The following is a 12,511-nucleotide window of genomic DNA, read 5'->3' on the forward strand; positions in this document are numbered from 1 at the left end:
CAGTCTACTAATGTACTAAAATCCTTGTTTATAAGGTGAAGCCCGTGAACTTATTACAGTACAGGCTTTATAGAGCTAACGTACGTCCGAGTAGGGCGGAAGCGTTACAAGTGGCTTCCCGGTGACAGGACATCCAGCTGTTGTCGGTTACAAATTAATGTAAATAACGAACAGTGGATGTTCAGTGGCACGAATAGCAATAAAGTTCAGTAAAAGAAACTGCAGTGTGAGTCAAGTATAATAGTGTGGTGTAGTTGGCATTTAGTAGGGACAGAAACGTAGACGGGGTAGGTGCGCCAAGCGAAATGGAGAATGCGGCTGGCAGTAGCCGGAGTTTACGCGGCCAGATAACAGATGGCGTTAGCGAAAGACAGTTGGCGTACATACAATACCACGAACATGTCAATGAACAGATTGAAAGGTTGAGATCGCCTCGGACACAGCAAGGAGTAAAACAGGAAGTAGAAGGTGACTTTGTAGATGATAGTGGTTATGTGAATGAATCCACTGACATGTTTGATTCACCACAGATAAAGAAAGAACCGAAAGAAACTTCTGAAGTAGAATCGGAACACATCGATCCTGTAGAACGAAACAGTATAAAAATATTAAGTATGAACGACTTATTTGAACAATTAACCAAACAAATTGCAGGACAGATTGAGCAGCTTAAAACGCACGTTGACGAGCAGCTCAAAACACAGAATGAGCAGCTTAAAACACACGTGGATCAAATTAAAGCACGGGTCGAAGGACAGGGAATTAAAATTAGTAAACAAATAGAACAGGTAGAACAAAAAGTGGGTAATTTAAGTTCTGTGGTAAATACACTGAAACTTGAAATTGTTACCATTAACAAAAATATGGATACTATGCAGGAGGAAATTGTAAACATTAATAGTAGATTCGATGTTGAAATTCTCAACATCCAAGAGAAAGTAGGACCTCTGGTTGAAACTGAGGTAGACGAAAAAGTTTTCGTTCTCAAAACTGAGATCGTAAACGAATGTCAACACGGGATATCACAATTGAAAAAGGTAGTTTTAGACACTGAAAGGGATTTAAGTAAAAAAGTAACCGGATGTGTTCAAAATTGTGAACAAAATATTACGAAAATTCAAGGCAGAATTCTGGATCTGGAGAGCAAAATTTAAGATAGGCCTGGTGTTGTCTGTAATGGCACACCAATTACGAAGCTGTTAGAAGGCGAGCAACGCTTCGATCCAGCCAAGAAACATAACGGGTGGCATCCGTTAGATTTTATTAAAAATTGCGAGAGAGTATTTCCTGAGCACTTGTCTGATCAGGAAAAGATAAACGTAGTAATTAGCGCCTTAGCAGGTGACGCTAAGCGCTGGGGAATAAATTTAAATACCGGACGAATGACGTTCGAAGAATTTAGGCAGAGATTTACGGAAGAATATTGGTCTGAACAAAAGCAGGACCATTTATGGCGGGAGTTCATCATGGCCAAACAGCATGATAACAGGGGCAGGAATTCTTTGAAAGATTTCTGCGAGCATTGGTACCGGAAATTGACGCATTTAAAAGATCGAAGATCAGATTCAGAAATTATCTGGGAGCTATATAAAAAGCTTCCGGAGGATTCCAAGAGGTATGTAGGAAGCAATCATCGTAGCTTCCAAGCATTTCTAGAAAGAGTCGAAGACGAGGATCATTGGCGCGAAAGTCGTGCCAATTATCAAAATTTTGGTAACCGTAATAACCGAAACAATGACGAAAGAAATGACGGCGATGGATTTCGCGTCAATATAATACAGAGAGGAAGAGGCAGAGGAAGAGGCAGAGGAAATTATCCAGGTCGCGGTAGAGGGTATACCGCGCAAAATAATAACGATGCGGGAAACTAATTTCCGCGAACGTTGCGGGCCAAACGGAAGCGGACAATTCATACCGGCCCCGATTTAAGAAAAGATACCAGACCGACCCGTAATGTAATGAGACAGGCTAGGGACGGACATGGAACGCCGCAAAGTGTTGTGGCGAATCAAGCGTCAGGTGCGAGCCAGAATGAGTCATCTCTGCCGCACAGGGCGCTACATGTTAACAGGCGAGTGGAGCGTCAGAGGGCAACGGCCCAGCCTAGCAGAACATCTGTTCGGAAAGAAGCCGCTAGCAATACGACAGCAGTAGATACGAACATAGCCGTCAGAGCTAATGAAAATTTTACGAGTGATGATTCCGTGGCAAAGGAAACAATAAATGAAACTGTGAATACACAGAGAGGTGCGGTTAGCAGTGTTTGCAATGAGATAAAAGGCGAGGATGAATTAGCAGAAGTAACTGCTTGGCGTGTGCAGATCGATGATCTGTACAAGGGCCTAAAGCAATGTGAGTGGAAGGATTTTAAAAGGGAGTATGAGGCGAAGAGATTAGTTGGTGGAAAGAGAGATAGTAGGGACGTCCATAAAGTGACGTGGCCCAAATTTGAAGAGGGGAGAATAAATAGCGCCGCGCAAAATACGCGTGCTCCCGATAGGAGGAAGGTTAATGATAGGAAGGATTTGGAGGATGAAATCCTCAGCATTGACGAAGAAATAACTTCTGCTAACAGTCCGCCAATAGTACAAGCTGCTACCGAGAGGCACCGTGGAGAAGGGGTAGATGATTACCTGAAAGTAATTAAAGTCCACGAGGATTACACTAAATATGAAGTCACAGTAGATGTAAATAAAGCTGAGGATGAGGCCGTTTTGCCAAAAGAGGAGATTGAATTAAAATCCAAGCCTGACGACAATACAGAGGAAGAACTTAGTGCCTTTCTCAGAAAAGCTTTTATGTTAGAACCTGAAAGCGATCCGGAATGGTCGGATTCCGACGATAGTTCGGATGATGAAAGATACACAAATACAGACGAAAATGAATGTACTAACTATCCCTATTGTGCAAAAGTGGCGTACTTAAGTGAATCTGATGTTGAGGAAGAGAGTAGTGATGACTCTAGTGAAGATGAATTTTCAGGTGTAAAGGAAAATGAATATACTTTTACTGAAAGAGGGTATGAGAAAATCAGTGAAAATATAGGGGATGCAGTTAATTGCGATATTGTACCTAACGATGACGACGTATCAAAACAAAATCCAGACGTTGAAACAGAACAAAGAAAGAAAGAGCCGCCGGACGACTCAATGTTTATTTTGCAACGAGTTCAAGTAAACAAAGACTTTGAACTCCAGAAACCGAAAAAGCCGCCAGATATAATTGGTTCACAGGGCAGGAACGTATCTTGGGACGATGCCACAGTCGACCAAGGTGCGTTGCGGAAAAGACAGGAAGGGACATGATTTAGAGTTTGGGGCAGGTTTATATCGGATTTTGAGAATGTCATGAACAAATTACATCATGAAACTACAGGATTTCCACCGGAAGAAATTTTGTTAGGCAGAAGTAGTAAAAGTTTAATTGAAGAAAAACTAGAGTTTCCACCTTGTATAAGTTTGGGATTGGATCAAAAGAAAGAGTTGGTGATAAAAAGGGCAAAGCAAAAAGCTGAATCTAGATCTAAAAGACACAATAAAAATTTAAAAGTTTCAAAATTTAAAATTGGAGATTATGTTCTTTTAAAACCCACGAAAAGTCTAGTGAACTAAACTATGAAATTTCAAAATTTAAATATATTTATAATGGACCATATACAATACAGAATATTCCACATGACTATACTTACTACCTGATCTACCCAAAATCCAAAAGACCTTTAGGTGTAAGAAATATTGTGGACCTGAAACTGTATGTTCCTAGGAACGAGTAAATGTGCTGTATCTTATACTGAACCCAAGTTATTCTAAATGTATCTAATCTTTGTAAATGTCTGTATACCCTTGAAAGTGTGCTAATGTAGTTATGTGAGTTTCAGATTACCAATTGTACTGTAACTGTAAAAATGTATGGAGAAAAGGACTGAAAAGAAAGGATAAATCCTATCAGCCAGATAAAAGATGGGACTGTCAAAAATGAAAATGGGCAGTGTTTGAACCATAATATGAAGGACTGCCAAATACCAATGAGGGGAGATAAATAATCGATGGAAAATGGTAAATGTGATCCAGGAGAGGTGACAATATGGAGTGAAAAGGACTGCCCAAATCCGCATAATAGGCAGCAAATATGTATAGTTAATTTTCTGAATATATGTGTGTGTGTTTTGTTTAGTGAGTAAGGAAATGGACTGCTATTCAAAGCAAGCAGCGACAAATTATCTTATAGTGTATACAAAATATGCAATATTTTTGTAGTTAAATGTTTGTATTCCAGAATTTTAAATTATTTCTTTGAGAAATTTAGAAAAAATGACTACATTGCTATTTTAGTGATGTTATGATGGGAAGTTGGACTGTGCAAAAGGCACTTGAGTAAATGACAAGTAATTATTCTTGATGTGTTAAAAAAGTGTAAACCTACATACAGTGAGTAAAAGGAAATATGTAGTGTAAATCTTTTTGGACAATTAAGTAAAGATTCAGAACCACTGTATAATTGTAAGATTTAGTGTTCCCATAAAATTTTGGACTTAAGAAAATTTTCTGTAAACAGGGGCATGTGGAACGACAACTGTACATATAATATTTTTTTTTCTTTATGAATTTAGATAAATTAACGTAAACAATGTTTTGAATTTTTTTTTTTTGGTTCGTATTGTTAGGTCAAAGAGACTGTGAGCAACTTTTGAAACGAATATTATTATTTATGTTAGATTTCAAATAATGTGGTAATCAAAGGGAAGTGTATTTAATGTTAAAACTATTGTAAGATGTGAAAATTGTAATTTATACACTTGGTCCATACGTAGGTAATGCATTAGGATATGTGTAGTAGAAGACCTGTGGTGAATACCCTACCTGTAGGGGAGCGGGAAAAGGTGGAGGCAGGCGAGGCGGGAAAACGCACACTGGCGCGGTTCGGTACAACGGGCACAGTATTACAGTCGGAGGCGAGCAACAGTCGGAAGTACACGTACTGTACCGAGGAGGCTACCCAGGAAAAGTGGATTCCATTGAGCCTCGGATGAACCGATTCCGACGACTACTTGGCATGGCTGTATTCTGAGGCACAAAATTGGAAAGATTACGACGCTAAGAAGAAGGAAAGTGCCGATGTTGTGTGAGCCTTAGCCGTGCTTGCATGTGTGCCGTGCTTCTCGCTATCTCGCTGCCCGCCATCCGCCGCACCGACTTGCACATGTCAAACATTTATTTCATCTTTAGAAGTGTATCTGTGTGGACCAGTGTCGAAAATGTTTCTAACTGTTCAATAATAACGTGACTTTTACCAGAATTGCTTTAGCCATGACTTATCCTGATCACTGACCTAGACAGGATCCTTACCTCGTATTGTGCAACCCGAGTATCCTAAACTGGAAATTTAATGTTTGTGTTAATGAAAATAATCAGCCGATTAATCTATGCCATAAAGGAATCTATAGTTCTGTGTGTTGTTGCAAATGTTGGTAAAGAACAAAAGCATGACTAAATTGGAAGAGAGTTCTTTTTGAATTGAGTTAGCGATGTTATTTAATTAATTTGAGACAGAAAGAATGACAGTTAAATTATTCAGAAGTAAGACAAAAGAGTAGTTATCCATAGATTGATAATTTTGAGTGTTAATTTGCCTTCAGTACTTAATAGTTTCAGTTTAACGACCATAACAGTTTCAGGGCCCCCCCTTTTCTCTTGTCCATTCGTTCAAACCTTGATGTGTACTGACCAGATTTGACCTGTAAAGCTAAGTTCTATATTAAACCTAAGTGTATTAGTGTTTTTCCATCATTAATAGTGATATTGTGTGTGTACTTTCAAGATTGTCGACGCTAGGGCGATCTATGCCCGATTTCGGTCTGATCAATATACAAAATGCAGTTTGTAGTAATCATTGCTGGGTGGTGTTGTATAAATGTAGTTCATCCAAATTAGTACAAAGGGAGAAGACTTTAGTTCAGTGGATTTTTCCGGTTTCAAACTTTGCCATATAACGCTTCATTACTACGAGTTACTATGCTTGTACATGCACCCACTTGTACAAGGAAAAACTCACTCATTGCCTAAGTAGGCTGGCGACCGAATTATTAATTATAGGTGACATCTACTGTGTGTACTTCTTGTCCATACGAAAGAGTAATTATACTTTACATTTGCTTGACTGCATCGCTGTAGTTATTGACTGAGTACAAGTCCGATCTTGCTTCTATTAGGTACACGCGGTCAACTTATGTACTAAAATCCTTGTTTATAAGGTGAAGCCCGTGAACTTATTACAGTACAGGCTTTATAGAGCTAACGTACGTCCGAGTAGGGCGGGAGCGTTACACATGGACGGTAAATAGTTTGGACAAGAAGAGAATAGAAGCTTTCGGAATGTGGTGCTACAGAAGAATGCTGAAGATTAGATGGGTAGATCACATAACTAATGAGGAAGTATTGAATAGGATTGGGGAGAAGAGAAGTTTGTGGCATGACTTGACTAGAAGAAGGGATCAGTTGGTAGGACATGTTCTGAAGCATCAAGGGATCACCAATTTAGTATTGGAGGGCAGCGTGGAGGGTAAAAATCGTAGGGGGAGACTAAGAGATGAATACATTAAGCAGATTCAGAAGGATGTAGGTTGCAGTAGGTACTGGGAGATGAAGAAGCTTGCACAGGATAGAGCAGCATGGAGAGCTGCATCAAACCAGTCTCAGGACTGAAGACCACAACAACAACAACAGTGTGCGTTAATAATTATGTGACATTGTTGCGGAATTTGAGTATGCTCGTAGCGGAAAACATATTTTTGGCTGGTCACACTGTCAGAATGAGTTCCACAACTTTTCTTCAGTTAAGAAAGTATTCTGTATGGGACGCATATTGTTGCGAAGAATAGGCTTATGTTGGTTACGTGGAAGCCACAAACTGTGAGTTAAGCATGAGTTGACAAATTCTATAAACCGTTCAGATAGCATTTCAGCTTATTTGACTTTTTCTATAGCCGTTGCTTCGTACTGTACACTGTGAAACAGATGACCTCTCGGGCTCATTACCTTTGTTGTTTCACCAGATATCTCAATTTCCTTTTTGCGTTGTGGAGTCGCGCTAACGATTACTGCTCATTGCGTGTTTCTTCATATGAAGCCCAGTGTCAAAGCATCTGGTTTTTTTCCAGTTACAAACAAAATTACTTTTAAATCTGTTTTGCATGCTCAGTAGAAACAGAGTTAAACAATAGTCGCTTAAGATATTCGGTTAGCGCCATGAACAGTATGTCCCACGAAGGAGTCCCTGGTTTCTAAATCAAATATCTCGAAAACTAAGTTCGATAGAAGAGTGGAACTGAAGTTATGTTCATTGTGGAAGCTTTAAGAATTTCATACAGAAGTTTCAAAATAGTTCGAAAAGCTGCTACCGCACAGCACTGTACACTGTGCAGCTCGTGTAGTACCAAAGCTAGCAATCAAAATCGTCCTCTGCCAGCTGTCTTTCCAGACCACTACAGTCTTTTCGAAATGTCCACCCTTCAAGTACACAGGACGCGCAGACGAACAACGAAAGTTGACATCACATCCTGCAGTGTCTGAACGGAACTGAATTCAGATGCCACAGAAATGCCAGGTTCAATCTCCTGCTGGGTTAGTTCTTGTAGACAGCATCTCTTAGTGGGGACAACGAAATGTAGTCACAAGGTGTTAGATCGGGGGAATATGGAGGCCAGTCTGTCCGTACGACAGTAAATGTGCAGTAATCAAGACGAGAGTCTCTGTTGCCCAAGTATTCACCAAGAAAGCAAAACACGTGTTCGGTGTGATGTGGTATGGCTCCATCTTAGGTGAACCACTCGGCCCCTAGTGGAACCTCCAGCGCTGTGTGGCAACAAACTGTTACAAAATTGCAACGTAACGTTCACCGGTAGTCGCTTCTCGCATAAAAAAATGAAGAAAAGGACCAATAACGCCTCTTATGCATAGTGCAGCCCACATAGTAACCTTTGGAGGATACAGTGGTCTCGCTTTACACTAGACACCAAAATGGCCAGTTTTGTTTATTCCCGACTCCATTCAAATGGATGTGTGCTTCATCTCAGAACGAAATGTGGATAGCATCAAATCCTTCAGTACAAATCATTCCGAGAATCTATTTCGAAAAGTCAGCCCTATACCTGACAGGTTGATATAGCCTGGTGGCCTGGGATTTTGAATATAAAGATATGTAGGCTCCGTCTCAGCATTTTCTGCGTTCTGTAAAGCATCATATTAGTCTTTGCTGCAATTCTTCTGACGGATGTCTTTGGATTTTGCTAAATAGTTCCAGAGACGTTTTTAGGAGTAACATTCCCCATTGGATCATCAGTCGTCACTCCGTCACTCCGTTGGAATTTGACTAAGAGCTTGGAAGTAGGTTCCACATCGAGTCATTTTAGAGCATTACATCGTGTTCGAAAAGTTCGCCTTGTCGCCATAGGACTGTGTTCTAAAAAAATGTTCAAATGTGTGTGAAATCGTATGGGACTTAACTACGAAGGTCATCAGTCCCTAAGCTTACACACTACCTAACCTAAATTATCCTAAGGACAAACACACACAGCCATGCCCGAGGGAGGACTCCAACCTCCGGCGGGACCAGTCGCACAGTCCATGACTGCAGCGCCTGAGACCGCTCGGCTAATCCGGCGCGGCATGTGTTCTAAAATGTAGTACGTCAGTACCAGAAAGAAAGTTAAAAATACGTTGGTTAATGGAATACCTTGTTTTCACCTCTTTCTTCGGTACGTTAATCAGCTTTCTCGTTTCAACGGTGGAACTGATCGCTCTGAGATGCTGAGAACTATGTACAGACACTACGTATTGCGATTACAGTGCCCTCTGTCAGCAATTTTCCAAACGATTTTGCAATCTACTGTATAACTTCTGTCTAAAATTCTTACGACTTTCACAATAAACATACCGTTTGTTGCACTCGTCTATCGGTCTTACCTTTTGAGATATTTAATTTTGAAATCAGGGGCGCCTTCACTAGAGACCTTGTAGTGACAGGGACAGGAATACTGGTGGAAAGACTAGTGCTCCAGTAGCCACTCGGCAGCGCTGCTGCGTAGCAGTTGCAGTGTTGTGACGGGCCGGGGCGATAGATGACACGCAGTAAATCGAGCAACGAAGACGTGGCGAACAAAGTTTTTACTGTGCTTTACTGGCTCTCTGTTAATACACATCTCTAAGCCGAATGTCGCTATAGACAATTATCACTGTAACGCGAAATAAACCGGTACTTTCCGTTGACAATGGCCATTGCATGAAAGACATTATGAGCAGTATTTGATTGGACTGACTGTAGCTGCACGTTGCAAAAGCGAAGTTACATATATGTGCCAAAACACCTGACAAGGGAACCTCCCCATCGCACCCCCCTCAGATTTAGTTATAAGTTGGCCCAATGGATAGGCCTTGAAAAACTGAACACAGATAAACTGATAAAACAGGAAGAAGTTGTGTGGAACTGTGAAAAAATAAGCAAAATATACAAAATGAGTAGTTCGTGGCAACATAGGCAACATCAAGGACCCTAGGACCGCAGGAGTGCCGTGGTCTTGTGGTAACGTGAGCAGCTGCGGAACGAAAGGTCCTTGGTTCAAATTTTCCATCGAGTGAAAACTTTAATTTTTTTATTTTCAGTTTATGTGACAAAACTCTTATGTTTTCATAATTTTTTGGGGGTGATTATCACATCCACAAGAAAACCTAAATCGGGCAAGGTAGAAGAATCCTTTTACTCATTCGCCAAGTGCACAAGTTAGGTGGGTCAACAACATATTCCTGTCATGTGACGCACATGCGGTCACCAGTGTCGCATAGAATATATCAGATGTGTTTTCCTGTGGAGGAATCGGTTGACCTATGACCTTGCGATCAAATGTTTTCGGTTCCGATTGGAGAGGCACGTCCTTTCGCCTACTAATCGCACGGTTTTGCAATGCGGTCGCAAAACACAGACACTAAACTTATTACAGTGAACAGAGACGTCAATGAACGAACGGACAGATAATAACTATGCAAAAATAAAGAAAGTAAAATTTTCACTCGTAGGAAGACTTGAACTATGGACCTCTTCTTCCGCAGCTGCTCACGCTACCACGTGACCACGGCGATACTGAGCTCATGTTTTCCTTGATGTTGCCTATGTGGCCCATCGACTACTCAGTTTGTATATTTTGCTTATTTTTTCACAGTTCCATACAACTTCTTCCTGTTTTCTCAATTGATCTGTGTTCAGTTTATCAAGGCCTATCCACTGTGTCAACTTATAGCTAAATCTGAGGGGGGTGCGATGGGGAGGTTCCCTTGTGAGAAAACGCTTATGACTACTCTTAGGAGGGACACACAGTGTGTAAACTGACCGGCGGAAACAAAAGGCAGCCACTGCTCGCTTTGAAGCTCAGAAAATGGTCCAGGACTGGCACTAACTGCTGCTAGGTGGTGACAAGTGTTAGACTAGTCATTTCTGACCTGCCAGTGTCAACCAGTGCGTCCATAGTGTGTCGATGATGATGTGTACGCAAATCGCACTGCGGCACAATCTCTAAATAAAGCGTTCAAGAGACACTGCAGAGTATTCTGAAGAAGAGAGAAGAGTGTGGAAAATTTTCTGCCGCACACCGTGACTCCCCAAGTAAAACAACGACGCGACAACACTGCCGTGACTTGACTGAAATTCACAACGCAGACAATTCTTTTCTGGAAAAAAATTATCGCGCGTGACGAGACTTGGCGTTTTCAATGTGAACATTCCACAAAATGACGAAGTGCACATATTAACGTGGAGGGTCAACGCTTTTTCAAGATAACCAACGTCGAAAGCAATGTAATGTATGTGTTGAACAACATCCCACATGACTTTTCTGACAGTTTAACGTAGTTGGTTCTTTGAATTTTCTGTGTGCTGAAAATGGTGAGGGGAAGTGCTGTATAATACATGAAGCATTAAAACCAATATTTTAACTTTTTTTATTAATGCAGTTTCGAAACAAATAGCGCTCACGGAGTGTGACACATGGCGTTGCGAAGACTGTGCCTACGTCGAGCAAGTCACATACTATGACACACACACTACTGAGCCCGTGGACTGGGTATTTGTGTTGTCGTCATGATTCCCTCATCATTCCATCGTGACAGTGGCTAGATTGGACTGTGCAAAGCTTGGACTGCGTGAAAATTGGGACTTTGTGCAGGCGCTCATGACCGCACAATTGAGCGCTGCACAAACCAGCCATCATCATAATCATCATCATCAACATTCTACTGACAAATTAAATAAGCGCTACAGTTTGCATTTCAGGTTATGTGACGCTCCTCCCTAGGTGTTGCTTAATGTCGCACATAGTAAAGCACAAATACAGTATAAGCAGAACTGGTACCATGTTGGTCATTGTGAGATTTGTAAGACACGCTAAGAAAAACTCGTAAGAGTGAGTGACTAGCAGTGATACCAACTTCCTTCAGCTGTGAATTTTACTGTGGCTTGCGGAGTATGTATGTAGATGGAGACGGCGCACAAAACGCGGGAATTTATGAGCTATAGAAATCAGTATGGTGTGATGACACGGCAGTTCATGCACTCTTACCTGTTGCTGAAATGGGCGAAGTCAGCCACCAGGATTCTATTGATAAGTCTCACGTCCTTCATCATGAGACACGGCGTGAGCATCATGTGGAATCCTCCGTAGGGCACGTCGCCGAGCTGTTGGTAAATCCTGTGGAAAAAGGCGGGCATCGCCTCTTGGGCGAAGAGCATGCGGCGGACGTTGCCGAATAACAGCTCTCCTCTGACGTACGGCACGCCGAGTCTCTTCCAGTGGTTTTTTACCGACGAGAGGTACGCGTACAGGAGAGCAATGGCGACGGTCGATATCGAGAGGGTAAACCACAAACTGACAGACCACCACATGGCTGACGAGAGCCAAAGCTTCACAACAGAGGACCACGGACTTCAGTAGCAACGGCTTCCAGACAGCAGATGTAAAGAGTCCGAGGTACACTTGATGTCTCACGAGACACTTGTCAATGTACCCACTAGCGCGTACACTGAAGTCACTTCGTCACAGTCGGGAGGTCATTGGTACTACTGTGCGTCACAGGTGCTGCCGAAACACTGGAGTCTGTGAGGGCGTACAAGCAGCCAGCCGACCGCCAGCAAGTTGTGTACGGCTCGCCGCCACTCGTCTCCTGCGGCATAACAGACGAGGGGGACCACTTTAGCCCGCGTGTGCTCTGCCCGTTTGCTAGGCCAACACTGGCGACTGGCGCTACGCGTTGGTCCGCCGTGCGCAGATAAATTACGTAGCCTTGGACTTACGCAACGGACTGCTCGGGGCTCTTGATAGGCGAGATTAACGGCGAGCTCACTGTTTAGTGCGCTCCATCCCGAACACTGGGTTCACGCAGCTCATCACCATGGTCTGTCCTCTGGATAACTATTGGAACCAAATCCGCTTCAACCTGCGTACTGTAGGCAAACCTGGATCTCACTCAAC

General features: G+C 42.1%; 1 protein-coding gene across 1 annotated transcript in view; it reads right to left on the bottom strand.

The window, feature by feature from the left end:
- LOC126412566 (probable cytochrome P450 6a13) overlaps positions 1–12,264 on the bottom strand; it is a 110,131-nt gene extending 97,867 nt beyond the window's left edge. The window contains exon 1 of the mRNA XM_050082211.1: positions 11,603–12,264. Within this exon, the coding sequence (XP_049938168.1) occupies positions 11,603–11,925 (323 nt within the window). The 5' untranslated portion in view covers positions 11,926–12,264. The remainder of the gene's footprint in view (positions 1–11,602) is intronic.
- Positions 12,265–12,511: the final 247 nt, after the last annotated feature.

The sequence above is a fragment of the Schistocerca serialis genome, chromosome 7 (assembly GCF_023864345.2).
Source record: "Schistocerca serialis cubense isolate TAMUIC-IGC-003099 chromosome 7, iqSchSeri2.2, whole genome shotgun sequence".
Lineage (NCBI taxonomy): Eukaryota > Metazoa > Arthropoda > Insecta > Orthoptera > Acrididae > Schistocerca > Schistocerca serialis.